This window comes from Kockovaella imperatae, assembly GCF_002102565.1.
Source record: "Kockovaella imperatae strain NRRL Y-17943 chromosome Unknown BD324scaffold_24, whole genome shotgun sequence".
In the NCBI taxonomy this organism is placed as follows: domain Eukaryota; kingdom Fungi; phylum Basidiomycota; class Tremellomycetes; order Tremellales; family Cuniculitremaceae; genus Kockovaella; species Kockovaella imperatae.
This window is the reverse complement of record NW_019028964.1, coordinates 14069-41413: the sequence shown is the minus strand read 5'-3', so window position 1 is coordinate 41413 and position 27345 is coordinate 14069. Positions and strand designations below refer to the sequence as shown.

General features: G+C 50.0%; 7 protein-coding genes across 7 annotated transcripts; 4 read left to right on the top strand and 3 right to left on the bottom strand.

Annotated features, from left to right (window-relative positions):
- On the bottom strand, nt 1-889 carry BD324DRAFT_640121 (hypothetical protein). The gene is made up of 3 exons (XM_022017318.1): nt 780-889; nt 530-737; nt 1-478 (listed from the first exon to the last, which is right to left on the bottom strand). Exons 1-3 carry the CDS (start codon nt 861-863, stop codon nt 36-38), a joined length of 735 nt encoding a protein of 244 aa, XP_021867700.1. The 5' UTR covers nt 864-889; the 3' UTR covers nt 1-35.
- Nucleotides 890-3795: 2906 nt separating this feature from the next.
- Nucleotides 3796-6683, top strand: BD324DRAFT_658393 (hypothetical protein). Its single transcript, XM_022018882.1, has 4 exons — nt 3796-4776; nt 4817-5449; nt 5499-6244; nt 6289-6683. Exons 1-4 carry the CDS (start codon nt 3829-3831, stop codon nt 6563-6565), a joined length of 2604 nt encoding a protein of 867 aa, XP_021867699.1. The 5' UTR covers nt 3796-3828; the 3' UTR covers nt 6566-6683.
- A 1511-nt stretch (nt 6684-8194) lies between these two features.
- On the top strand, nt 8195-10662 carry BD324DRAFT_610682 (hypothetical protein; the record flags this gene model as incomplete). Its single annotated transcript, XM_022014211.1, has 5 exons — nt 8195-8598; nt 8638-9136; nt 9183-9365; nt 9415-10229; nt 10290-10662. 5 exons carry the CDS (start codon nt 8195-8197, stop codon nt 10660-10662), a joined length of 2274 nt encoding a protein of 757 aa, XP_021867698.1.
- A 5648-nt stretch (nt 10663-16310) lies between these two features.
- BD324DRAFT_684322 (hypothetical protein) lies at nt 16311-19073 on the bottom strand. Its single transcript, XM_022019213.1, has 8 exons — nt 18776-19073; nt 18290-18715; nt 17708-18241; nt 17568-17645; nt 17085-17519; nt 16892-17038; nt 16768-16851; nt 16311-16728 (listed from the first exon to the last, which is right to left on the bottom strand). Exons 1-8 carry the CDS (start codon nt 19052-19054, stop codon nt 16516-16518), a joined length of 2196 nt encoding a protein of 731 aa, XP_021867697.1. The 5' UTR covers nt 19055-19073; the 3' UTR covers nt 16311-16515.
- A 156-nt stretch (nt 19074-19229) lies between these two features.
- On the top strand, nt 19230-20795 carry BD324DRAFT_640111 (P-loop containing nucleoside triphosphate hydrolase protein). The gene is made up of 7 exons (XM_022017317.1): nt 19230-19291; nt 19341-19405; nt 19459-19598; nt 19649-20339; nt 20387-20494; nt 20548-20701; nt 20753-20795. The coding sequence occupies exons 1-6, from the start codon at nt 19237-19239 to the stop codon at nt 20641-20643; spliced, it is 1155 nt and encodes a 384-aa protein (XP_021867696.1). The 5' UTR covers nt 19230-19236; the 3' UTR covers nt 20644-20701; nt 20753-20795.
- A 4268-nt stretch (nt 20796-25063) lies between these two features.
- On the top strand, nt 25064-25937 carry BD324DRAFT_285922 (hypothetical protein). Its single transcript, XM_022012378.1, has 4 exons — nt 25064-25348; nt 25403-25494; nt 25548-25635; nt 25698-25937. The coding sequence occupies exons 1-4, from the start codon at nt 25208-25210 to the stop codon at nt 25845-25847; spliced, it is 471 nt and encodes a 156-aa protein (XP_021867695.1). The 5' UTR covers nt 25064-25207; the 3' UTR covers nt 25848-25937.
- BD324DRAFT_640077 (hypothetical protein) lies at nt 25569-26317 on the bottom strand. Its single transcript, XM_022017315.1, has 2 exons — nt 25698-26317; nt 25569-25635 (listed from the first exon to the last, which is right to left on the bottom strand). The coding sequence occupies exon 1, from the start codon at nt 26300-26302 to the stop codon at nt 26027-26029; it is 276 nt and encodes a 91-aa protein (XP_021867694.1). The 5' UTR covers nt 26303-26317; the 3' UTR covers nt 25569-25635; nt 25698-26026.
- Nucleotides 26318-27345: the final 1028 nt, after the last annotated feature.

Here is a 27345-nt window from a genome sequence, read left to right as displayed (position 1 = left end):
ATTTGGCATGGTTATTGATTCCTAGACTCGAAAAGTCAATGTTCCTTGGCGTCTGTGAAAGCATCCTGCTGAGCCTCCTCCACGTGGACTTGTCGCGGATTGGAGGCGGAATCTGCATTGCCGGCGCGGTTGGATAGCTTTGCAACGTTGAGTGGGAGGGCGGACGATCGGCGATGTAGGAAATCGTGAGGGGAGGGCGACTGAGCCGGTGAGACGCCGAGGGCAGTCATCCACTCGTCAATCTTCCGGATGGGGGCCTCGATACCGATCACAGCCTTGTGACGTGCAGCTGCGACCCGAGGACGGCGGTAGAGCCCAGTCTTCGGCGCTGCAGGGCTGGGATCAGTCTCGACAACTCCTGGGAGACTATCAGTCAATGTACGCAGATTTGCCTCACCACTCTCGGGGCTCTCTTCGAATGATTCCTTCGACAAGCCTTGTGCAACATGATAGGGGAAGTCATCCTCAGAGTCCCAACCTGGCAATCATGTGTTAGATGTGAAGGCTAAGGTCATACGTATTAACTTGCCCTGCGATATTGACCCTTCAATAGGCTCTTCTTGGGACGAGAAACGCTTTCTCGTCATGTCACGCAGTCGTTTCTGGATCCAAAACCTCTTCAGGCCTCTCACTAGCTTGCCACCATTTTTGGTTTCAATGCCATGGGCTTTGGGGATTACAAACCACTTGTCTGAGTCGATGTCCGCAGTTGGCGATGAGGTCAGAGGGTGCCAAGTCTATTCGCATCAGCGGATGTGCGGCTCATATGTGAAGCTTACGTGGAGGTCGGGTGTGCTAAGCGCTACGCCAGACTGAACTCTTGAGAGCCCTCTGTGGATTTCTGGGGAGGAGAAAGAGCGCATTTCGAGGGTTCAAGGGTAGATTGTAGCAAACAAAAGAGGACGTGAGCGAACAAAAGGTAAATTTTGCTGCAAAAATAGTTCCGGTCTCCGCTCGGCATTATCGCCTCGGCGCCGGGCGTAGTCCAATGTGGCACTCTTCCCCTGGTATCAGCAAGCCTCGAGACCCCCAAAGCCCCCAGGAAATTGTGAACACTTGGACAAACAAGTTCATGCTCTGTCAGGGGTGTCGTACGAGGCTCAGCGTATGCAGCTTCAGCCAGTTCGTGTCTTTGAGGAACTTGCCTCGATCATTGAGTACGAATGACTCGAATGTAAAACTTCCGATGTCGCATAATAAACTGTCGGTATCGAACTCGTCGTTGACCATGGTTGCCTGTAGTTCAAGGAAGCCAAATGGCTCAGCAGATTTGTCTGAAGACACTGCATGGCTCTCTACAGTGATGTGTGTCGATATTGGCGAGTTCGCGCCTTCAAACTTTCTGTGGCACCCTCAATTGACACTCAAATACTTCCACGAAGCTGAAAACTGGAAACATCCCTCGGCAATGCTGTAGATCGGTCACCACTAGTTGTATTGGACGTATCATGCAATGCATCATGGATCCGTCGCCAAGCCTTTGGTCCTTCTTCTCCTCAGATCCGCAGTCCGAGTCCGAGCAGAGATAGAATCAGAATTGAGACGTGAAATACCGACTGTATCTGGGGACTCGAAGGAATCATACAGTGTTCGTGCACTCGCCTAGACGCCATCCAGCTATTTTTCTCGGCCGACGGACCCAACCGTTACCAGCTGCTCCGATTGCTAGCCCTTCCGAGCCGGATCCTCGTCATACAGCTGTGTCGGCTATCTCCGCAAGCCGAGCCGTTACACCAGCACACAAGTGCCGAGATCAGAAAATATAGTCCCCTCATCATTTTCTATATTCGTGGTCTATGAAATACTAGCTTGGCATTTCTCTTTGGGAAGGTTAATAATCGAGTAGGATCCTCGAGCTGGATAAGTCTGCTTATCATGACATTCGTGTCAGATCTCGGAGTTCAACCCGACCGTTTGTGATCGTACCGGGGCCATCTTGTGAGGTACGACAATACCACTTATCTCGCTCTCATCTAAAGCGCCTCGTATGATGATGTCGCCTGACAGATCGCTTCTAGTAGATCCCATTGAGTCGATGGTTCTCTCACCCCGATGTGATGAACAGCCATTGGTAGACGTCTCGAAGCACTGACGGATTGTTTGGTTTTCATAAATGCCTCGTGTCAGGTCAGGAGGACACTGGACAGGCACATGTTGTGTGACTTCGCGGGAGAAATAAACATTGCTATCTTGAGATAGTGCAGACTTTGATCTTTTGCTCGTTGCACTGTAGCTGATGAACAATACCTCATGGTCTAAAAGTCGATTGAAGGTGATTCTCTCGAGTTTGCAGTCCTCGAAGGGCGTAGCATGGCGGAATCCAGCATACATTTCTGACCTCCTGTGTTGAATGTTGCCTATACCAAACTAGCGGTGATCTTTCAGACATCCTTCGTGCTCTGCACATACTGTCGATGGTCAACGTCAAAAGAGGGAATAAACGCTGAACCATCACTACGGCGAAGTCGATGACTAGAAGTTGTCGATGCAAACGCTGCTTCGCGCAATATCTCCCACTTACATGACGGATCAGAGGAGCACTGGCTCATCTGGGTTCGTGCTGATACTGTGACACGCTTTCGGGCTGTCAGGGCTTCGACAGGGGTGTCAAGCACAGACTTATTTGGCTCGAGGGTCCTACTTGCATAGTCACTCTCTGATAGGGATGTCAAGCTGGGGAGCTCATAGATAACGAATATACATACTGATGAAGAAGAACGTCCTATCTCCATAAGTCATACTCTTCTACTCGGGTACGGCTCGGCTAGCGTAGGTCATCGCCCACCGTCCTGACAGAAGGCTGGGCGCCTGATGTTCCCAATGCCATTGAGAGCATTCCTGCTGCACTGAACTCTTCAATCGCTTAGTCTTCGTACTGCCCTCACGTCAGAAAAATCGTGTATTTAGCAAGAGAGGAGGGTTGTTTACAGGCTCAGTCGATACGGCTGGAGAGGCAGGCCATAGTAGAGCAGTCGGCTGGCACCATCACAAGCTCCATCAAGTATAAACTGATATATGTCGAACTCCCCAGATACTCCCATTATCTCATGCGCTACATACAATTCACAGAATAACACCCGTTTTCGTGCGCGTCTCGGCTGAAGTAGAGCGGAAGTCGAGACTTCCGACGAGTTCTAACGAATACTAAATTTACCGAGGCTCGGCCAAATCCGCCGAGGAAGCTTTTGAGAATTCTCCGCAGATTACTGTTCGGAGTATCATTGATCTGCATCATTGATAGCCGGCTCTCCATTCACACGGAGTTGCAAAAAGCACAGAGTTTCAGCTACCGGGACCCAGCGACTCGCACGATGGGAGAGAGCCTCTCCGCCTTGTCTCCAGCTACACCTGCGAAACGGTCAGAAACACTGTAGCCTCTCCCCACTTCAAGGCTCGGCCGCGCATGCATGTATGTATGTATGTATGTATGTATGTATGTATGTATGTATGTATGTATGTATGTATGTATGTATGTATGTATGTATGTATGTATGTATGTATGTATGTATGTATGTATGTATGTATGTATGTATGTATGTATGTATGTATGTATGTATGTAGACGGTCTATTGTGTGCCGTGAACAGTGTACCTGATGCATAAGCATTCCTCGTTTCCCTGTGGAAGGGGAACCGGCAGAACGAGGCTTTCGGATGATTGGGTTGAAGGCTTTGGCGGAATGAGCGTCAGCCAGATACTGCCACATGCAGTGGGTACAGAGAATGCCGGATAATTCCGAAACTTCGGATCCGATGCAAACATTAAAACGGCGGGACGACTTCATTCCCTCGTCATCCCATTCCAATCAATCTGTCGGCTCTCCTTCAATATGACTGCAGACGATCCCGTACTGACAGCGTGGGAGGGTACTTGGAGCAAGCTCTCGAACTCTTGGACTCACCCTATGAGACAGCCTCGCTTCTTGGAATGCTTATATACCTACCGCCTGGATCCAATCAATCAGGTCGAGCCTTCAACTGCTCCTCCACTGCCCGGGCCTGAAGACGATGATGATCTAATGCCACCTTCCACACACTCTTACAGGCTGAGAAGCTCAACAAATAGCTTGCCCGCCTCCGCGATCTCCTCCCGGGACTCTTTGCAGCCCTCAGCCGGATCAGGATCAAGTGCGCGCATCGGAGCGATAAACATACCCAGTCCTCAACGCAATATCTCGACCGACTCTGCCAAAGTCGTGTCCAATCTACTATCACATGCCAGAACTAGCACCATCACCCTCCGAAAAGATGATGAGATGCTACAACAGCTTCATTATCAGATGTTCGATCTTGTCAACCTTGACAAGGAGATATCTAGTCCATTCATGGAGATGTGGACGGCCCATCAGCGACATCAGAATTTCTCGATTGGAATCTCTTCGCCGCGACCATATGAGTCTGGTCAGCAGCAGCTCTTCGATCATTACACAACTTCTGTCCGAACGCTCCTCACGAGCCTGCCGTTCGCCAATGAAAAGGGCAGAGAAGTGCTCGATCGCCTCAACCCAGCGCACGCTGCAGCGAAGCACACGACCTGTCCTTCCGACGAAGCTTGCTATGTCTTCATACTTTCAAGGGCCATCGTGGCATATTTGTTGGAGGTCAAGAGACTCCTAGTCGCCACCGAAGGTGTCTTCAATGCCATTCTGGCATTGACGGGCAACAGGCACGATGCGTCACGATCGTATTCCGTGAAAGAAGGAGAGATATTGTGGGGTCGGAGACCAGCTTCTACAAGTGTCACAGAGTTCGAGACTGCTTGCAAGGTCCTGGAGCAGGTGAGTGGCTTCGACTCTTATTCGAGGCTGATTTTCTCAGGGCTACGCGCAGCTGCACATCAATGAAGCCCGTCGAGTTGTGATCAGTACCTGGGATCGCATGCTGGTGCTTCAACTAGACGAGCAATTCAAGATGTCTGTGTCGCTACCAGTTCACCGAGAGGATGCAGATCTCAATCAGCTCGATGGCTCGTATCGCAAGATATTGGAGGGAGGATATGAATGGGTGCCCAGCACTCCATCAAGTCTTGACAATCCACCGGTCCCGACTTTTCTTTCCACTCTTATCGCTCTCAGCTTGTGCCCCAAAATTGACCCTCCCGAAGGTGGGTATTTAGCTTTTACTAAACAGGCCAGAGTCGTGAATCCCCTTGGAGGAGTCAATCCCGGGCAGCTAACAAGCACCTTGGGAGCAACGCAATTCGGCCACCAACCAGGTGGCTCGGGCTCGGCGGGCTCGGCGGGCCCGGCGGCGGATACCAGTCATCGAGTCCCTCCGCCTGGCAAGTCAAACAGCCAAGCGCTATTCGATCAAGGCGCTTCTGATTCATTGGATGCGAGAGAGTCGAAGAGGCCACGAAATGGGATACCCATACTGGAGCATTTGACCTTACAGCATGACTCTGGCGACTCAGAAGCTCACACCATCTCTTTGGAAAACACCCTTGCTGCTGTGAGTCAACAGAAACTTCTCGATGTGCTTCGCATGTTTAACACAACAGAAGGCGCGGGTGACTGCCGTCAGGCTTCCTTCCTGCGCCATACAAGTCGAGCTCTCAGGTGCAGTTTTTGAGTCAGCCGAACCTGACATGGGCAACCTCGGGTCATGGCGCATCCGCAATTCTTCTCCGTCAAGTGCCAACATGGTAGAGGAGCCCTGGTTCTGTCTGGGTTCTGGTCAAGAGCTGAACATCGGTCATGGTCGCTTGTGGAGCACCGTCGCTATGGACACCTGGGGCCATTCCTTTCGCGGCAATGGCGTCACGGATGCAGTTAATCCTGGTGCCATTGCGAGGAGCCAAATCGACGACGACCGATCTGACGTGGGCGAACATGATCACGACCATGATGTGGATGTCCCGATTCTTGACCGCTCCTTCGACACCGCCTCTTCTAAATCTGTGACGACTCCGTCGCAATTCCCCTTCAAGCTTGCAGCGAAGTTCTCGCTGCCTGACTTGGCTGTCAAAGACGACATTGGGTCTTATGATCCTGCCGAGGCCCTGCAATCAATTCACAATGAAGTCGCGGTGTGTCAAGAGATCCGAATGCGAGGGCTAGCAGTCAATGTCCCCGTCATCTATGGGCTATACCGCGCTCGTATGTGTCTGGACGAAGACGGTACGACCCTTCGACCCTTCGATCCAGACAATGAGGAGCACTCAGAGCAGAGGATCATCAAACTATACGCAATGTTGCTGCAAAGGCTTGGTCCCGATTTATGTCACGCTCCGACTGCTTACCAATGGTGAGTCGGATTTAGCTTCTGAACGTCATTGACACATCTTGCAGTGGGTCGGTTATCGCTCAGTACAAAGCATTGCACGGTGCACGTATCCAACATGTAGACCCGTCCTTGCGGCACATTTTGACCGAGACCTTGCCGTCAACGGCGTTCAGCGACCCCTTTGAGTGGAACGCGCATGTCAGCAAAACTTCGAGTTTCCGGCCATTTGGCTCAAGGCTGTACCTGGTCGACTTCGAAGCTGCAAAATTGAATGCGAATGACGCCGAGCTGGAAATGGAGCGACGCGAAATCATGCGATTACTTGGAGGTGACGCGTTGTAAATGGAGATCTTTATGTAAGACGGCCTATGCCTCACGTAGTGGTCCTGGAGACCACAGACGCATCGAGATCGTATTTGTGCATACTGTATTATCTCGACAACATTGATGTGAAGGATCCATATTTTTTTACCTTCAGCTGGGGGCTGTACCCCCTGCAATCATTTCTTTGCCGGCCTCGGCGTGATCAATGTAGTGCGAGTGCCGGAATAGAACACCCTCCGTGGCGGCCTCGGCTAGGAATGTGCTTGCAAAGTTGTCACATCGGGTCGTCATGGGTCAGGCTGCTTGATGGTGTAAGGAAAGTGGACAAAGGCAGTGATGAGGGGGTGTGTTATCTGCAAAGACCCTTCCTACGGCGTACAGGACCGGTCGAATTCGTGAGACCTGAGAGATCTGAGCGAAAGAGAGACACCAAGGAAGGGAGCAAAAAGATATTGCTTCACTCTGTTCATCTATTTCAGGTCGCCGAGGAAGAGTCAAGACAGACAAAGTCCCCCCAGCTGACTCTCTCATTGTTTTGCGTCTTTTCCTCTCAGCCATGTATGACCCCGCTTGCATTGATACTACGGCATTGACCAACATCGCCGCAAGGACCAGAAAAGACTTGAGAGGCCGTTGGTAGACTCGGTTCAGCAAGGGAAAGAGTGATTGATGACACGATGGGACTTCGAGTGGCACTAGTAGAGTCTTGAGCCCGTCATAATCGATCGCATGAGTATGTTGCTGCTCTAAGAAGTAGTCTCTCGCATCAGAGTCAGTGATCAACACACATATTATACATGTATGGTCCGTATTTGTCGTGGGGCTTTGAGCCACGGTATTGGAGAATGAATGCCACTGGGACGCAAGATGATGGCGACTGTAGTCTATAGTGAACCAGTAAGAAGTTCTATGTACAGTTTTCCATTGAGGGTGAGAAACAGCTTCCGCAGGCGGGATACATCAATCTGGATACTTGTGAAGTCTAGAATGTCTTTGTCTTTTCTGAGACGATGGAATTTGTGATCAGGGATAGTCTAAAGCCCTCAACTGAGTTCTAGCGTGGTCCATACCGGCTGTCTACCGCGGAGTAGCAATTCGCGCCATCAGCAGCCTTGTGACCCGAATAAACAGAAAAGCGGTGGACGACTGTATGTCGGCGACGGCCGCTCGATGCATTGAGCAATCATGCCGGGTAGACCGCAAACAAAGTCACGTGGCGACTAAAAATGCTTCCGTGTCCAATAATCGCTCCACAGCGCCGAAGTCAACATCTATTCAACCCTTGAATCCTGTCATCTTAGCATTTATTACGTCTCCCTACCGTCCTCATCATATACCCAGCAAAGGCCCCCAGACGACCCCAGTGACCAGAAGATCATTGACGCAAGCAACACACCGCATTTCGCTGTGTCATCCACACTGGACCGGGTTCAACCGTGAAAACGCTTCATTTCATCACTACATTCTATTCCCTCATACTAGTCAACCCCCGTCCGACCGTCCATCCAAGGGTCATTCGCTCACGAAGGATACGACACCCGTAGTCTCATTCTCGCTCGATAGATCGAGGTCTGATCTGCGCTAGCTCCCACTCTGCGAGTCTTATCCCGGTCATCCTTTAGTTCATCGATCGGCCCGCCCTGAAGCATGTCCGACATGTACGAGGACGACTCGTTCGTGAGAGAGATCAATAGGCTCAACGCATCCGGTCAAGAATCCTCGCCTGTGGCCGATGAGAGTAGGGTGGATGAAGATGCTTCGGCGGACCGCTCGAGTGGGATGGAAGTGGACTCGGATCGGGACGATGATCGAAGTGGGATACGGGATGTGAATCATCGAAGCCGGTCCGATGCTGGAAGATCCACCGAAGGAGGACATCCCAGAACTAGTAACTCCACATTGGAATCCATGGACGGCCCTTTGTCTATAGACGACTCGCAGGCCTCCGATCGACAACCTGAACCGAATTGCCGGCTTCGAGCCTTCACTTGCGCCCACGATGAGTTTTTACGCGAGCTGGGCTGGGAATACACGGCTAGGCATGGCTGGCAGTGAGTTGGCTGTACTCTATACCGGCTGACAGGCCGAAGCCATGCGCAGCTGCGGTGTCTGACTTTTCGGCCCAAAGTCACTTACTTTGAGACCGTCTACGTCTCCAGACAAGAAGGCAATCACTTCCTCCTCCTCCCAGTCTGCGAATCCTGCAAACAGTCAAATCCACAGCATGTCAAAGGAATGACCTGTCACTTCTCCCGCCAAGCGAACTCCTGTCGAATATCTGTCTTCCTCGTTGGTTGGAAGATAGGTGGGGCACATATTCCGCACGATCCAGCTACTTCAATCGACTGGGATAAGGAGAAAGAAGCAGATCTAAAGCAGCGCGCATCCAATACTCGCAGTCGTATCTACAGACTGCTTCGCACTACCGCAACCCAGCGTATGGGATCCAGGCGCCGGAATGAGGATGGAACCCTGGCGGTCCAAGCCAGCGTCGACCTGGCACCAGCAATCAATCTCCGACAGATGGCGAAGACCCTCTACGAATGGGATATTCCCTTGGCGTTGCGCAAGCAGAAGCAGCTTTTGGACGTAAGTGAGGCGAAGACGAACTCTCTATCCCACTGACACTATATAGACCAGCATGGAGATGCCGAGGCACGGTAGTGGACACTTCGACAATGATGTTCTAGATTTTGGCCAGAACGATTCAGACGCTATTGGATTTGTCGATTTTGGACAGGACCCCGGAGCAGACAACTTTGCGATGGACTATACTCACGACCCTACGTCACCATCGCCCTCGGGAAGAGATGCATCCGTGAGTCTGACTCTCTCCACGACGTTCCTTTAGCTGATCAGCTTCTCAGACCCCCCGGGGTATCCTACAGCAGTCGCCCCCGGCGGTGGAGGATGAGGAGGTCTCTTCAGAAGCACGTTCTTCGTCGGAAAGTAGCTCACAGCGTCCGTCACCTATTCCTCGCCTTCCTCCACGTTGGACCTCTCCTGGACCCGATACCCAGACACTCATCGACTCCCTCCTCGTCTCTCGACTGCGTGAACGGGAGACACGTCTGCTGGAATATGTCGATGCCCTGGAAGAGCACCCCAGCCGGAAGGCCATTCGGAGGTTGGAGAGAGACAACGACTCCTTGAAACGAATAGTCGAATCCCAGCATGAGGACCGGATGGATCAAGATTGTCAAAGGATCCATCAGACCAACATTCTCCGTATAATGGAGAAGAAGTTGCAAACACAGGAGAAGCGCTATGAAGAAGTCGCTTCGTCGGCATCCCATTTCAAGGATTTGGCACTCTCCTACGAGGAGAAAAGAAGAGACGAACAAGGAGAAGCTGAGCTCGTTGAGTACAGAGTCAGGGAGCTGGAAGCGGAAACCAAATGTCTCACTCGCAAATTGGCAGCTCGGAAATCAAAAATCGAAGAGATCGAAGGACGGTTGGCGGACTCACACAGCCTACATGCCATGGTCCAACTGGATTGCAAAACGTTGTCAATGGAGAAAGATATGATGCGGACGACTAGTAAATCTCTGCAAAACGATTTAAATCGGGCACAGACAGTCTCGGAACAGCGACTCGAGGAGATTGGTCACTTGGAACGTGTTTTACATCACCGATCGCTTTTGGTCCGCAAGAGAGATGCTTATATCCTCGAGCTGGAAAGGTCAGTCGAGCGCCATCAGACCACATTCGAGGAGGTACAAAAGTGTCTACAAGACTGTAGATCAGACATCGTCAATCAAAAGCGTACGATCGAGGAACTCGAGTCTGCCATGTCGAGCAAAGAGGATGAGATTGTTTCTTTGCGATCACAGCTCAAGAGATCGCAACAGGAGGTTGAGGAGGAGCGGAAGAACCTCGGTACCTCTCGCAGGATAGTAGATGAGAAGCTCTGGAGAGACTACAAGGGCCAGCAAGACCTGCAGTCAATGTTGACCGTTGCTTATAAGGAAATACACCGAAGCCACAAGAGAAGGAGGCAGGACCTAGAGGACGATGCGCTATTGGCTGAGTTGCTGGAGAAACGAAAGGCTAGGCACATTGCTGCTGAGGTAGAGGGGTTCCCCGAAAATGACGAGAACGAGGCTTGTGGGTAGCGACAAGCCACTTACGCCCTGTTCATGACGCCCATGCAATTTTCATGCTTTACTGTATATCAGCAGGCGGGCGGTGAAGGGTGCTGGGTCAGAGGGCTATCTTCAAGATACCATGCTCTGATAGCTTAGCGCAGCCTGGCGTATTTAGCAAGCTGTAAGATTGATGGAGCTTGCCTCCCACGGGTAATTCAGGCGCCCGGACCCATGGCCATCTCCCTGGTCGTGAACAGCTTCATCCTACGCTCTTGGTCAAAAACCATGGATTGAGGGCAGTCCTCTGCTTCGTACGTGACTTTATGCCTTGCATGAGATCAATATTGATGGATCAAAGATCATAATGACAGCAGACTCAGACGGCGTGCTCGGGTACTGTCTCCCGTAAAAATGAAAGTCAAGTCTCAAGGACTTCAGGTAACACTACACGCCGGCGGATTTTTCGTCTCGGATAGCGAAATTTGCAAAATTTTTGCAAATACTGTTTACGAAAAACGTCTAACATCTAACCCTTTGGCGCGTCACCTTCGGCTTTCGTAGAGTAATTGAAGATACGGTAATGGCCTTCAATCTCGGTCAGCCACTCAATGCACACAATTCGCCAAATATAATCAGAAAAATCACTCGCACTCTTTTCTTACCTGACCGTATGGTGCCTAACTACTTTGAACAGCAGATACAAACATGGAGATGACTAACCTGTACGGAAACCCACACAGTACGTATCTCATTTCGAGCGGACAGGACGAGCCTGGGATACACACAGGTGCCTATCAAGGGTCACAGTGGGATGTAAGATGTTCACTTGGGACAAGGAGTCTGAAGCTGCACAAATATTGTGGCTTTATGCGCATGAGACAGAAACAGCGAATTTTAGTATTTGTTAGGAAATTCCGCTGTTGGGGAAGAGCATTTCAAATGGCCATGATTTCGGAGGATTCTGCGATTTGGTGATTTGACATTTGACTGCTATGCTGCTTTTCAATACGGGACTTTGGCGCTTCGTCGTACTGGTAGTCACCTCGCTCGTTGAATGTCCAATGTCCTCGCTGCCATAGGACCCTCTGCTTTTATGCGGACTTCCGCTGTCGTTGCCCGCTTTCTAAATTGGATCCAACCAAATCTGTCATCAGCAATGCTTTCGGGCGGGATACATATGTAACAGCTTCTCAGGATGCTTCTGTGAATTTATGAGCGTATTTAGCCATGTATATAGCGCTTCTGGTATCACGCGCCATAGAGCACGCTTCATATATTACGAATTGGGAAAGAGTTACCTTATGTGAAAGAGTCAGCTTTGCGAAGTAGCGGGCTCTCCAACACAGCAATTTTTTCGAATGAATTTGGCTTGAGTCTGGAAATCGGCACCAGTCATTCTGGTGAGATCTTCAGCACGAGCGAGCGTAACCTTTTGCATCCGGAGTGATGCGCATCTGTGTTTGATTGCACGGCCCTAAGAGACCAGCTCCCGTCCCGGAACATGAAGGTCACGTCTATCCCATTCCAAATCTCGCTTATCATCGATCTATAATTATCCTTATGCTTTCTGAACCGGTGCTTCAAATCAGAGTTTTGATTGAGGGTGAATCATGCTGTATATTGTCGGATTCATGAGTATTTGCTTCCGTGGGTTTTTTAATCTCGCCATCAATTTATTATAATCCTTCTATACTTTCACACGCGAATTACACAATATCGAGATCCAATGCTCAGACACGACAGACATCGGCGTTGAATGATTATTTGAGGTGCTACACTAGACACAATCCCAAGTGTTGACATAGAGAAACACTTTATTCATTCCAGGCTTTGAGCGAACTCACTCATGATTTTGCGCGACATATGCGTACGTCCAGTCTCGAGTCTCGATCTGACTCCGTTCGGCTTGCATCATTACATTGATCGATGATCAAAAGGTGATCAAGGATTAATGTCCAATTGAACAACCTCGTAGTGATACGATGATCAAAGATCAAATCAATAATCGCAGATCAATACAAAGATCAATCATCAAATAATTAATCCCAGATCAATACGATGATCAATGATCAAATAAATAATCCCAGATGAATACAATGATCAATCATCTCTTTTTTTCATCATGATGGACAATTTTAATAATTAGTCATGATTTAAGACGGAATCAGGATTTATTGCGCGGAAAGTATGCCCCGCCTACTGAAAGTCATTCTATAAGATCAAATCATGCAAGAAGGCATCAGGGTGAATTGATATTTGAGGAAGTCGTATCGTCGACGATGGTGCACTTAGCATGTCTTTTTTGCATAGCATTTTGTCAAATGGTATTCTGGTGAGCAAACGCCATCCTCATCATGAAGCAGGTCTGAGCAGAGCAATATTTCATAATAGCGAACTCAATCAAGGCGGTTTGGTAGAAAGAAAAAGGACGCCAAACACCTCGCCGCTCAACACCTGGCAAACTTCACGCACATCGATTGCCTTGGTACACTGCTGACAATGACTATGCCAGGTGTTGACGTCTGCACGTCGAAGCCCCGCACGCGCCGGTGGTTTGCGTCACCCACCAATGTGAGTCTTCCATTCCCTTCTAATGCTCAATGTGATCAAAGAGGTATCTACTATACCACTTTCTCTCATGCGCGAACAGCGGCCTATAATATACACTTTACCTACAGCGTGTCATGGCCATTCCTTCCAGTAGCAATTCGCGGAATCCATCATGACCTAGATGAGTTGAAGTACAAAGAGGGTGAATAGTCAGTACGACATCATTCACAATCCGACATCCCACTGGCAGTAGGTCAGATCCTAATTTCACCCATTTCAGTCTCAGAGGTGTCCCGCCATAGATCTGAGGATATGAAGTGGAGGCAATCGAGCACCATATCTTGAACGGTCCATTCGTGCACGTAGTTGTACATGCAAGCACCACATGCCTTGGAAGATCAAAAGTATTGTCGCCTCACGAGATCAAGCCCGACAGATCCCGAGAGCTCACCTTCTTACGATGCATCATCGCTGGAATTGATTGCACGATGACTTGGGCCGTTAACACAATTGGACCAAAATGGACACAGAGGAGTCATTATGGAATCCCCTGACATTTGTCATCAACGTTGTATAACAAGCATCATTGTCGAAACAATTGATGACTGTCGAAGCAATTGATAATTGTCAAAACAATTGATCATTGTCGAAACAATTGATCATTGTCCAATTAATTGATCATTGTCGAAACAATTGGTCTTTATCGAAACAATCGAATGTGCTCCAATTAAATGATGGTTGTCGAAACAATCGATCAGCGTCGAATCGATTGATCAGTGTCGAGAAAATTATACACGCAAACGAAAGTTCTAGATTCACACCCTGTAAATCAGCATGCAGTAATTCCCCCATGACTCCCATACAGAACAACGGCAAACATCATGGAAGAAAACCGCATACTAGATGTCAGTCTGAGGTGAACGAGGACTGCTTGATCTTGCCCCAGCATCAGAATGTTTATCATCTGCGCGAGGCCAGGGAAGTAAAAGTACACGCAATCCTCTGAGCACAGATGCTGTCTTTGCTAGCTCGCATGTTGCTTCACTTAAGGCAATGTATGACCTCGCGGACGCATGCGAGGACCATCTCACTGACGTTTGAACGGATTATGGATGCACAGAACATTACAACTCTGAGTGCCTTTCAAGACACCGTGACTCAAGAATCCTGATTCTGCGACCACTATGCAGGAGCAAAGCAAGTGGGTGGGTGACTTCGTGCGTCTATCGTTTTGATTCGCGAACCAGGATACGAAAGGGAGAAGACAGTCAGTTCTCTATCAATTTTTCTGACCTGATGATTTTAACGACACCCTAACCTCCTTTGCAAAATTTTCACAGCTTCTTGCGCTACCTCATGATTTTGCAAAAAGGGTTAGTCGTTTTTTGCAAAAAGGGTCAGTCGTTTTTTGCAAAAAGGGTCAGTCGTTTTTTGCAAAAAGGGTTAGTCGTTTTTTGCAAAAAGGGTTAGTCGTGTTTTGCAAAAAGGGTTAGCCATATCATTTTGCAAAAGAAGAGCCACCTCATTTTGCAGAGGAACGATCAGTCTCCTTTCCATTATCATTTTGATCAACCTTTTTTCGATTTTCGCAAGATGACACAGAATCTAGCAGTCACTCACGATAAACTTTTTGTCTGGGCGGCGCAGAACATCTATCGTTGAGCTGATCGTCCACTTGAGATGCAGACCGTCAAATGTTTGTTACACACCCAGGCGAATCCGGAACGGGTCGCTAACATTCTGTTAGCACAAGGTGCACAAGGTGCGTTGATAAGTGTTGTTATCGCACAGCTCTTCTCCGGGTATCGCTCCTCCTGCGTAGAATATCCCTGCTCAGGAAGGCATAGGTGTTTAAATCACTACTCATTGGGTCTTGATAAATTACCGTCCATGACCGAAGCTTTGATAATTGATTGACTTTTTGGTTCACGATTAGATATTTCGTCCATGATCAAAGATTTGATCACTGATCAATGTTTTGATCATTGATCGATGTTTTGATCAACGCCTTCAAAACACATTGGGATTTGCGCCTTCGCTTTCTATGTCGAATAGCTAGTTGTGCTTGGGCATTGGCTCCCACTATGGCATCATGGCGATACCTCTCAAATCACGTCATTAATCGAGACGAGCGTGCTTTGCGATGTCCCAGCGCAGTCCACTGAGGGCAATGTTCTTTCAAGCCTTCGGTAGGTTCGGAGAATGCATAGCCACGGTTGTGGCGAAAATACCAATCAGTACAGGGTTTATGAAAAAGGAGAAGCGAGGGTTCAGTTATGCGCTACAAGCATCTCTTCCCGGCACTTTTTCACCCACCTGTAAAAGCAAGGAAAAAAAGAATTTATCATTGACGACTCAGGAAAATGCAGGTGTGAATTTCGATGAATTTGGATCTCTTCGCAAACTTCCAAAGATTCGGCCGACGTCCACCAGATTTGACAATTTCTGGAACGTCACGCAATTCGGCATAAAGTTTATGTAGAGTGCCAAAACTGTATTCAATCGTCCTCATAACTACCAATATCTCGTTCGATTTTTGAGAGTACAGAGAAACCGGAATTGTAGCATACTGTATCATCAACCTAAGTAGTTCATACGCCATTATGCCATTTTATGTAGGTATGCCGCTGCAGGAAGCTAGCTGCAATCCATCTTCTCATCTCGTCCATTTGCACCTGTGACCTGTGTTAGTGCTTGCAGGACTAGGGAGATTAGTCATTCCTGTAGCTGCATGAGTGGCTTGATGGTAGTGGAACACAGCCCAAGCGGTGTTGATTTCGATTCGTGGCATCAAAAGAAGATTGTTATCGTCTGTCATCTCGTTGGCTGGTACGGTAGCGATCAAGTAGGAAGGTGCTCGGAGCAGTGCGAATATGAGTTTATAAGTGCCTTGTGGGCAGCCGAACGATTTCCTTGCGTATAGCAGAGAATCGAAAGCGGACGAATTCTTGAGAGTTCAAATTGATATCGATCGTTGATAATCAGTTAAGCATCCACATATGAAAACCTGAGTCCACCGGAATTTATCTGCAGCTTTTATTCAGGCGTTACTGGACACAATGATAATCGAGCTACTGACTCGTACTACATGGTTCCTTCCCGGAGCCTCTGAAGGAATGGATATGCCGCAGATGAAACGTGCATACAGTATACCACAATGCTATGCTTGTACTCGATCTCCTCATATAGAAGAAGCGACTTTCCCCCGTTGACATTACAAAAAGCATTAAAGCAGCTATGTTGAAACCCTGTCGTATTCCCTTGAGTACTCATGGCTAATTTCGATACCAAGTACTGTTGTGGATCCCCCGAGCTCTCTAGCGCGATCTCCTACAAATATGTATCAACTTGACCTGGTATAGCATTAGCCGCAATATCCCATAAACTGCTCTGGATGAGGGATCGAAGGTAACGTAGACGATCTTCACGCTCGTATTCGAGCGGAGCCGGGATTGATATACTCTCGTCCCAGCGGCTAATAACATGGATCAACCATGCAAGCGTTGCGGCTGAGGATACTTCGGGCTGGAAAGGTTGAGATAGCTGACAATATTTCAGCAAGAGAAACAGAGAGTTTCTCACCAGTTGTACCGAGGTAGTGAACGCCGACGAGCTGGGCTCAGCGCCAGCTTCGAATAGAGCATCGTCCCAGAAGTCCATCACAAGCTATCCCAAGTCAGTAGGTCCCATGCAGGGGATGCATTACCTGTGAGATATCTTCACCAGAGTCCACTGTCTGGCTGCAGGGATCAAAGCATGTGATCACTCGGTCGCAAGGATCGATAACAATACCATACCAGATACTGTTGACTTCGAAAGCCAGAAGACGAGGGATGTCCAAAGCGGAGACAGTCTGGTTACAACTGGTCAGAATTGATTTGACAATTTTGTGAGCTTACGATCGCTCGCCAGGCTTGGCATTTGAGTGTCACCTGCGAGAAGGGGACATTGCTGTACTGATCATCTTGTGTAGCGATTCGGTAGACTGAAAGTGGTTCCTGATCCAATATTCGGATGGCTCGAGAGCTTGAAGATTTGTCAGAATTGCTCGATTGAATGCCAGATCTGGCTGTCCTATGGTCAGTCCTATGGTCGAACTGGAAGAGCTTGTGCTGCAAGATCGAACGCATGAGAACCCATAAGTCTGAAACCAGATCCACGGATCGGGGTGCCACAAAGGATATTTCTTCGCCGGAAGTCTCATCAGGAGGGAGCCGGCCCAAAGATGAGCAAAGGGCTTGGCAGGATGACAACGAAGGGAACGCTGAACGTCCAGCATTAGCAGGTGCCTTGGCCCAAGCCTCCACAGAGGAGCACCACAACCTCAAGTCATACTGTGAGCAGATATGCGGTCAGCTACAGCGGTCAAGTCAGAGCCCGACACTTGCAATCTGTGAAGTATTTAATGAGGTTCCGAGAGCGTGCTGGATCACTTCCGAAGGATTCGGGGATGTTTCATGCTGAGAGATGGCAAATGTACAGTAAGCTGGAGGGCATTGAAGAAGAGGCACTGGTCACTCACTGAGAGGGGTGCCGGTATGGGTCCGGGAGATTCTGAACGATCAGATGCAGCAGTCAAGATCGGAGATCCAGCGGCAGGTGGCAACTTCTCGGGCGACTGTGAGACCATATCTTCAAGACGTATAAGCCGGGTGCTATCTGAAGTTGAGAATGCCGAATCATGATCATAATCACTGTCACTACCCGCAAAGCCCCCATCATCGTCAAAGGATGACTGGAAGTCTGATGTACTGACGGATGCCTCCGAGTCCTCTAGTCGAGCCGTCGAAGGATCAGCCGTGTGCCGCGAGGAGGCAAGAGATCTGGGAGTTGGCGGACCGGCGTCGTGGCTTGGGGGAGGTGTCGCTTCATTGATCTCAGCGATCGGGGATGTACCCTCGTCCATCTTGCGCCGACGTCTGGTATGCAAACCAGCGCCACGCCTTCCGGGAACTGCAGTGGCAGCGAAAGCGGGACAGGCGTGCTCGAACAAGGCTAGGTTACGGCCAATGAAATTTGAAATGTGCATGGGAAGGCTCTGGTTCTGTCGGGGCTGCTGATCTTGACATCAGTATTGACACATGTCACCAACAATCTGACGTACTTCGACATCGAAATGGGCATAAAACTTGGTCCTGGCACCTCGTTGTGACCAGTCAAAGCGATCCATGGCTTCCAGGACATCATGCGCTAGCTCGCGTTGGGCGAAGTCGAGGGGAGACTTTGCATGTCGAGCAGTGGCTGTGGTAGACAATAATGATGGGTCTCCTGAAGGTCCAGCCCGGGGTTGAACACCGGACATGTCCCCCACAGGTCCGTCAGGATCTAATACCTGTCCCCGGAAAACGCAGAGTTTGATCCAGCGTCGGGAGACTCGTTGAAGATTGGAGAGCTCAGGATGAGTGATACCCAGGCTGAGTCGCGGACCTAGCCCAGAATTAGGAATTCGCTCCTCTGATGGCGATGGGATGACGAGGTAATCCATCATCGTCACTCGAATCGGGTCGGTTTGAATGACTCCTCCAATGGTCTTTATACTTCATCAGCCCGGAGGGCCGTTGAAGAAGATCGATTAAAGCAATGAACTCACTTGAATCTCAGATCGGAGCCATGCAAGCTCTTCCTCAGCCCAGACATCATCTACCACCACGAATCTGCGATCAGATGGCCAAAATTGAGAGACAGAGAGGGAGGTTAAGATATTGAGTCCCGGTGGAGTAGGAGCAGCGGGTCGAGGGGTCTCGGTGTAGACGGAACTAGGTGCTGCCGAGCGTCCTCGGCCTACACGACGGCGTACGGTGACAGTGGAAGCTACTGTTGACCCCGGTGAGATTGATCTGAGGCGCTTAGATCTGGTTCGTGAGGGCATCGGAAGAAGTAAAGTGATGAGAAAACGGGAATGATCGGGAGAAGAAAACAAGGCCGTATGTGATAGAGTGACGGAATCAATTTCGGCGTTATAACGCATGTGGCATTGGGTCTAGATTTACAAATTTTCCTTTTTGTTTGCAAGCGTCCTCCTTTGTTCTCTACTTCATTCCATACTCTATCATGCCGCTCCTGGATTTGACAAAGTTGACCCCCGCACCTTCTGATGAAAGAGCTGGTGAGAGACGTCTAATTACACGAACATGACCCGCTCACGACCATTTCAGTTGCAGATCTTCTTCATGGACGATGGGTTGATGGGGACCTGGTATCCAAGGTTGGAGATATATATGTAAGTCCTGCGGAAGTCTTTCCGTAAGAGCCCCATCGCTGACTATCCTGTTGATCGCACTGAGGCCTGTTGGCCTGGAAGATGGGCATGTGGCCAGTTTGTCAGCCCAGTCAATCAGTTCAATGGCCGATACCGCATATACGAGACTTCAGGCAACAGGGAGGTCTCAAACAATATTGACCCAGGGAGAATCGTAAGGTCGTTGTCCATTCACTTTGTTTCGGTTCACTGAATGCCGCACAGGGGCAGCGGCAAGACCACCGCCATGAAGCACCTGATGAACGCCCTGGGTGAAAAGATGAAGCTCCAAGACGCCGAATACATGAGTCATGCTGCGGAGCTATCGGATCGTGTGGCACATCTTCTCGACGCTTTTGGCAGTGCGATGACCTCTCTGAATCCGCAGTCCTCTCGATACCTTAAGACCATCTCCTACACTTTCAACACTGAATCGATGGAGCTTAAAGCTCTTAGGCTCTCTATTTCGGCCTTCGAGCGCTCACGGGTGGGACGAACTCATTGGCATCAACATGAGTCCAATTTCTCGGTTCTCCATCAGCTCCACGCTTCACGGGCTCTGTATCCGCATCTCGAACTCCCGGATGACGCGGACGGCATCCCATCCCGCTTCTCTGAAGACAATCTCCAGGCCAACTGGGCGGAAACAGTGACAACTTTGAAAATCGTGTTGGGGAACGAGGAAGCCGCCAAGATTGTCACGGTGCTTGGAAGTGTGATTCACCTCTCGATGATCAAGGGCAAGAACCATCCCGCGGTCTCAAAAGCTGCCAGGTGCCTCGGGGTCAGTGAGGAGAGATTGAAGCGATCCATGTTCTTCCGCGAAGCTGGCGGAGAGCTACTGCCAAGAACGCCCTCAGAGTCGGAGATAGCTCGTGCAAGCCTAGCACAAGCCCTATACAAGCGAGTGCTAGATGTGAGACGTCATCGGATCGACAGGAATCGAGGCTGACTTACACGCAGTACCTGTTGGCGGTGGGAAACGAACAGCTTGCTTTGAAGTCGAGACACAGTCGGGAGACTGCAGATACCTCAGAGGTGAATCTGCTCTCAATCGATCTCATCGACATGGTGAGTCAATCGCGAAGAGAAAGAGGCATTTCTGAGGTGTTGTCCACTCTTAGTGCGGCTTCGAAGACTTCGCAAGCGGTAACTCTTTGGACCAGTTTTTGATCAATGTCTTGAATGAAGAGTTGCACGACCTTGTGAGTACAGACTAGTCTTGCCAGGTCATCACTGAGGGAGGGTTTGATAAAGTACCTGGACAAGATGATGGCCGTAAGTGTCCCTATAGACCGTTTGCACGCGTTAATCAGGCATCACAAACAGACCCACCTGGAAACTATGTTGAGAGAAGGTATCATGGAGGCTGGACCGCTCCCAGATTTCGCCAATCTGTCGTGTGTGAAAGCTGTGAGAGCCATCATGCAGAGCCTCAACGATTGCTCCCGGAAGCCCCGGGGCCCCGACGCCGATCTGGAGTTCGCAAAGAATCTTCTCACGCAGCAGCTGGTCAGTGTCAGATCAGACAGAGCTGCCCAACACCCGACAGACATTATGGTCCAGCACTGGAATGCCGCAGTGTCTTATCAATCTGCGGGCATGATCGACCAGAATCGATTCTCCGTGCCCGTGAACATCTGCGATCTCGTCAATGAGTCCATCCTTGGTGGTATCAAGGGAATGAAAAAGGTATCTGGAGGCTCGAACGCAAACAAACCTATCGGATCCCTTCTACAAGCAGAAATTACGAAGCTTCGGGATACTCTGAAGGACAGTGACTTTCAGTCCCTACTCTGCATCAGGCCTTGGCCCTCCGAGGGCGCTTTCATAGCTGTGGCGCGTACAGACAACATGTGGGACACCGAAAGCATTTCGAAGCAGATCAAAAGCGGGTCCGTGATGGACGCTCTCCATATTGGTAGGCTTCTCTGGCCTGTACGAATCTCCATAGAGACATTCGAAAAGCGGTAAGTAGCTTGTTGTTGTCAGAATTCTCAATGACACGCCTAGTTTTCTATGTCAGCCAAGCCCGACATTCCTCAACGCTCACTTGAAGGCTGGCGAGTACGCAATTGGGAAGACTCAAGTCTTTCTCAAATCTGAAAGGCTTTTGACGGAAATGGAGACAAGGAAGTCGGAAGCGTCTATGGTCAAGCAGCTGGAGCCAACTGGCACGGAAGATGTCCACGATGGCGAGGACGACGATCTCAATCAAACGATGTACGGTAACATCTCCTTGGGTTTCGCAGCAGAAGAGGATGACGAGGACGACCTTGAGATGCAAGCGGCATTGGAAGCCGAGAGAGTCGCGAAACAGCAGATCGCCCTAAGATGTGCGGAGCTCGAGACATCGCTGGAGAACGCAAGACTCAGCCACGCTCAGGACATTGGCACCCTGAACATGGAGAATCGACAGCTGAAAGTTGAGATTGCGGGTATGAAACGCGAGCTGGCTGAAAACTCACGACACTCTGCGGACATCATCCTGAATCTTCGAAACGAACTATCCAACCAAGGCTCACTCCTCTCGTCCCAGGAGCTCTCGCTGAGAGACAAGCAAGACAAAATCGACGACCTCATGGACCTCGAGAGGCACGTTCTCAATCTGGTCGGAACAATCTGCACCATGCCCGACCCCTTGAAGGTCAATCCAAAGGGAAGCTCTGTCGCCTCGGCCATCTCGACGATCTGTTTAGTCCTCAAACAGCAGACCCCAGCTATTGCGGTCGATGTGCTCGAGTCGATGGCGAGGGTGAGTGGCGTCAAGAGCGTCTATCAGCGCTGATATCATAACAGCATGGGCCAAATGGTTTCCGAACCTCGGTGTTGGCCTACCTGGTTTGCGTAGAGCTGGGTTACAAAGAGTCCGCAGTCTCCATCCGGCGTGTAGCCCTGGCGAAAGCATCCTTGCAAGCCACACTAACAAAACATCCCAATATCACGTTTACGAAGCTTCAAATCCGTGTCAAGGAGCTCCTCGTCGATCTACAAAGTCTCGGTCTTGCTGTTGAGGATTTGAAGCTCTTCGTCGAACAGATGGTCGAGGAGATCAGGGAGAAGACGGAGGACAAGACCATGACCAAAATCACTCTACAAGACTTTGCTCGGATCAAATCGGAGGCAGACGAGGTCGTAGCAAACTATGCTGTTGCTCTGTAGACAGTCACTGATTTATTTGCTCCAGTGGCGGGTCTCACCTGAGCAGCCTGGCAGACAGGCAAGTATGTACAAATTCCGTCCAATATGAGCACTGGGTCTGGACTTACCGTGCATCGCGCACTTGTGCGTGGGCCCGACGGAAGCTCCGAGGCACAATGCCTGCCCCTTCCGCGAGCTGCGATACAAGGTAGTATTCGACTGTGGCGCTTGCATCTGAATGCTGAGGCTCACCGCGTATCATACAACAAAGAAGAGTGCTCCAACGTCCGTCTGGCAGATTCTAGTCGACCTAGCTGTATAGCTCGGGGTGAAATAGCTCATTGAGGGAGCCTTGCCATCGCGGAAGGACCGGACAACCAAGCGCAAGCGGACATAGTTGATGGGGAGATTCTCCACCGACCAGCAGCAAGATTTGCCCCTGACAGGTCTTGTATTTGCTCATCAGGCCTCACAGGCTCGGCTTGGAACAAAGATTGTCGAGCAAGCGAATTTGCTGCTTGCCTGTTGTGCCCACGCGACTCCCTTGGGGGAAGTATACTCCGGAGGTGTCGGTCACTATTGTCCCGTGAGCGTCAAAAATCTACTGTACTTGCCAATCAGGCCACGTCGTCGCTTAACACTGACCCTCGGTGGAGTGCCATATGTCAACTGCCCTCCCATGCGCTACTGTCCTATCAGAAGATAGCTAGAAGATGGCTTGATCTGATAACTCAGTCGAGGTGACTTACGCCAATTTCTCTATCAGTCCAACTGATATCTCGTAGCTTAGGGCTGTCTTCATAGGTGGGGGTAGGTGTTTCGTCCAATTGAAGACAAGTACAAGGCGATGTATTCAACAGGATTGATCCTCTCTTCGCGAGAATATGATTCGTCACGCATCACCGCTTGCAGGGATGAGACTCCCCTGCCGTCCGAAGACATCTGGCGAATTTGTAGAACAGTACGAACCAAGGCTCAGGCAGGGCAACCCTGAACTGGTCCGTAATGGTATGCATGTATGTTTATATGCACTGTATGTCATAATCTTGTAAGCGAATCGACGCACTACTCTATATCCTACTGAAGAAAACGCTATCCCGGCGAGAGACTCGCCTGAATTTGTGTCACGGTTGGCGAGGTTACGGATGTCACTGTTGGCGAGGTTACAGATTCGGCTCTCGGTAAGCGCGTGTGCTGTAGCAACTGTACCTGAAAACAGCACGCCAGTTTTGCTTTTGCCGGTCTGACCAATTCATGACTCAGATAATTCCCGGCGAAATCGTTGGTGACTGGGAACATCGATGAGTCACTGAGTCGATGAGTCGATGAGAGGGCATGAGTGGCCACGATCATTCCTCTCACGGTGTGCACCTAAGACTTCCACACCAAGGATGACGGCAGGCACGGCAAATCGACAGTGAGCAGGAAAACAAGTGTAATAAAAATTTTCCCGGGATCTCCACACAGCGTAAAGGGTGAGAAAGCTCGGGATTTGAGCACTTCAGGCGGAAAGCAGACCACGTTCAACTCAGATGGCGACCGCCGTCTAATGCTCCATGGCTGCGAACTAGATCTGACGCGTGAAAACCGAGCACAGCGGGATGACTTGTCAGTCCGCCACCCCTTCATTGTCAATTCAGGGTATTTTTTTTTTTCGAGAATCTGAAAAAAATCAAAAAAAAAAACCCGCCCTGTATTCTAGCAGTGCATGGCGCCAGAAGTGCGACATGACTCCGCTGAGAAGCGATTCTTGCTCTGTCAAAATTTAGAGCATATCGTGACATTCGCATCCCGCACCTATTGTCGGGCGGTAGACCTGACCTTCACCTGCCCGCCCCGTACGCGCATGACCGCATGGAGCGCCAGGTCTGGACGTAGTCACAATCGTGCACGCGTCCGTAAAAACACGATCGTCAATCTCGCCGGCACCAACAGAGATCCTGGATCTCTGCCTAACACAGCAGTCACCATCTTGATCACCGCGTCTGGGCTCATGGACCTCATCTTGGCACTGTTTACTGTAGTGAGATGTTGGTAGCAAAGGGATAGCGTAGTCTATTACGTCAGTGATACGCGCTGCAATCGCTTCTTCATCCCGGAGAAAGTGCGTTTACTCTCATTGCCTCGCTGGCAACTGGCAGGCTTTAACATTTGGTAAGTCAAAGAACTGACTACAATGGTCGGATATCGAACTAAGGGCTGACCCAAAACAAAGTCAACCCACACCACCAGCAGCCAAGTTCGTTTCGAACTCGCACCGAAAATTGTGGCGTTAAAAATGACTCAATGGAAGATCCCAAGACCTTGAAAACCCAATACAGACAAGATCTGGCGAGTTCGAACGAGCTCACCATATCTGCTTACATTTGCCGAAACGTGTTATAATTAGAGGGAAAGAAATGCATCGATCTCGCTAGACTTGGAATACCTCTATATACTCTTGTGCACTGGTCCACGGTCTCTTCCATCGAAGATGGTGGTTCTTGTTCTTCAGACCATGCCAAGACAGTTCGCGGTCGAGACAGAGCTCTCGCCGTTGGTTGCAACAAAACGCTTCACCATCCGACCGATCTCATATGGATTCATTGGCTCCATCGAGGTTATTCACAGGGAGGTATCCGCAACAATCGACGCTGCCATGATATGTACCCACCAGTATCACTTGGAATGTCGTCTCAGACACATGATATAAATCATTCCGTACAAGATGAATTCTGTCCGATTGCGCTGAGGGAAATTCTCAATTGTCGAACTCGCCAAATATCAGTATCGTGGGAGTGTAAAGTGCGTCAGCTAACATGATCACCTTGAAAATAAGATCGATGATGAGTTGAGTAGTCAAAACCTGTTCTGGGTGAGTTCGACAATGTTGGCGGAGTCTATCCAGGTGACCGCCCTACGCTGTGTATTTATTGGTCGAATCTCCAACCGTCAGTCCTGCTCCTCCCTTTTCACAGAGGGCCGTACTGAGAGCAGCTCCGAGGACCAAAGCCGTTCTGGCCATCGCATATAGTGCGATTCGCACATGCGTTGTCACATGCATGGTTGAGGCGCACTCTCGGACGTTCAAGGTAATGAATTGTCCGTTGACTTCCCCGACGAGGGAGCTGAGAGACCCTCCTACATTGCAAAGCCATTGACGCTGAACATTGAGACCGAAATGCTTTCCACGGCTGGATCGTATAGTGCTTGCGAACACGCCATCATCAATTTACGGGTGGTTTCGGTGATTTCGGCAATCTTGGCGAGAAAAGACCACATACCTGTCTTTACCACTGACTGAAAGGTGCTTGGTTCCGACCGTGCAACATTTTCGCACTGCTCCGGGGTGGTCCGGAGAAGCGCTAGATGAGAATTGGTCGGTCACGTGACAGCAGAGAGCAGTGATCTAGGGCTCCGTTGAGGGAGATAGAACCCTCAACCCGACATATCACTGCTCCAACCCCTCGAGATCATACAGAGTCACTCTACAGCGTTTTCCCACCCACCCACACCTTTGGAATGGCCTGGATCGGCCGGCTGTTGGGATGTCTGCGGACTCCCCTGGGTACGCGGGGAAGCCCCTGGTACGACAGTCTTGTACATTATGTAGCTATTTATAGTCCCCTTCCCGCCCAGGGAAGGCTCATGCATTCTTACGACCCAAACAGACCCATTGGACGATCGAAGAGGGGCCACCCCGGTTAAAAATCGGACGAGCGCGTCTCCAATTGCCCAAAATCTGGACATCAATGACATGATTCCCGGAACGGCGCGTTTGTAGGGCGATCTTGACCGGACGAGCACTCATGACCCGAGATGAATCGGTGTGTGTGAGAAAAGGCCTGTCCATTGTTTGTACACGTCGCTTTCGACGCCGAGGTGGTGCTGACTCTGCACTCACCTGGGCGGTCGCATCTCGTTTGTTAAACTGCCTGTGTCAAGACTGGCAATACTCGGACCCAGCTGTATCAACATGCCCTCGCTTTCATCGTCTCGACACGACACTCCCCTCCCGCACATCAACACTAGACGCCTGCATCAGAGCCTAGGTTTCGACTTTGAAAGCGAGAGGCCCAGTGTACTTTATGGCCTCCTCTTCTGAATCACTGAATATGTTGTCCTCGTGCTATCTATGCCGGGTCACTCGCCAACCTGGCCGGCTGGATAGGCAGTCGCCCTTCGGATGGCCATAGCGCTGGGCAGATCGGCAGAGATCACGGACGATGTGGCATTGGTCTCCGTTGCCGCAGGGGAAGAGCTGTCGATTAAACCGCCTGGCAAAGCCGTAGAAACCCAGCCGCTTCTTCAGATCGCCGTCTTTCCATGGCATTGTGGGTTAGTTTCCCGACGCAAAAATCTCCCCTCAGTCATGACGGTCTAAATCACCTTGCTGGCTCTCGACACGACAAGAAAACACCTCGTACATTCCCACCGAGCATAAGGCGAATGACGCCTGAATCATGGAGCAGTATTGGCTGACCGCTACCAATCTGGGTTCATTCTGAGGTGACGAAGAGGCGAGGCCCAGCTTCACTGCTACACAGTACAGTATGCTGGATAACCGCTGCATCACCGATTAGCTGATTTTACCAGTTCCAAACGAATTCACCTGCTGCTATCGAACTCGCCCATCACCTCATTCAGTCGCCCAATAGATGTAGAAAAGCTTTGGGTGAGATATCATAAATGTGCGGGAGAAGCCATGCATGGATAACACTGCAAGTCGCTGCGTTCGTTTGTTGATTGCAAAAATGTCAAGAAAATGTAATTGCGATGAAATCACGTTTACTGTTAATATC

Bases quoted from the DNA above. Each gene is read 5' to 3' on its own strand.
- BD324DRAFT_684322 (XM_022019213.1), bottom strand. From the start codon at position 19,054: ATGCCCTCACGAACCAGATCTAAGCGCCTCAGATCAATCTCACCGGGG. The intron at 18,716-18,775 runs GTGAGTTCATTG...TGAAGTATAAAG, and splicing joins GGCTCCGATCTGAGATTCAA to ACCATTGGAGGAGTCATTCA. The intron at 18,242-18,289 runs GTACGTCAGATT...TGTCAAGATCAG, and splicing joins ATGCCCATTTCGATGTCGAA to CAGCCCCGACAGAACCAGAG.
- BD324DRAFT_640121 (XM_022017318.1), bottom strand. From the start codon at position 863: ATGCGCTCTTTCTCCTCCCCAGAAATCCACAGAGGGCTCTCAAGAGTT. The intron at 738-779 runs GTAAGCTTCACA...TGATGCGAATAG, and splicing joins TTAGCACACCCGACCTCCAC to ACTTGGCACCCTCTGACCTC. The intron at 479-529 runs GCAAGTTAATAC...CATGATTGCCAG, and splicing joins TGAAGGGTCAATATCGCAGG to GTTGGGACTCTGAGGATGAC.
- BD324DRAFT_658393 (XM_022018882.1), top strand. From the start codon at position 3,829: ATGACTGCAGACGATCCCGTACTGACAGCGTGGGAGGGTACTTGGAGC. The intron at 4,777-4,816 runs GTGAGTGGCTTC...TGATTTTCTCAG, and splicing joins CTTGCAAGGTCCTGGAGCAG to GGCTACGCGCAGCTGCACAT. The intron at 5,450-5,498 runs GTGAGTCAACAG...TTAACACAACAG, and splicing joins TGGAAAACACCCTTGCTGCT to AAGGCGCGGGTGACTGCCGT.
- BD324DRAFT_640111 (XM_022017317.1), top strand. From the start codon at position 19,237: ATGCCGCTCCTGGATTTGACAAAGTTGACCCCCGCACCTTCTGATGAA. The intron at 19,599-19,648 runs GTAAGGTCGTTG...AATGCCGCACAG, and splicing joins ATATTGACCCAGGGAGAATC to GGGCAGCGGCAAGACCACCG. The intron at 20,340-20,386 runs GTGAGACGTCAT...ACTTACACGCAG, and splicing joins TATACAAGCGAGTGCTAGAT to TACCTGTTGGCGGTGGGAAA.
- BD324DRAFT_640077 (XM_022017315.1), bottom strand. From the start codon at position 26,302: ATGTCATTGATGTCCAGATTTTGGGCAATTGGAGACGCGCTCGTCCGA.
- BD324DRAFT_285922 (XM_022012378.1), top strand. From the start codon at position 25,208: ATGTACCCACCAGTATCACTTGGAATGTCGTCTCAGACACATGATATA. The intron at 25,349-25,402 runs GTGCGTCAGCTA...TGAGTTGAGTAG, and splicing joins CAGTATCGTGGGAGTGTAAA to TCAAAACCTGTTCTGGGTGA. The intron at 25,636-25,697 runs GTAATGAATTGT...TACATTGCAAAG, and splicing joins CGCACTCTCGGACGTTCAAG to CCATTGACGCTGAACATTGA.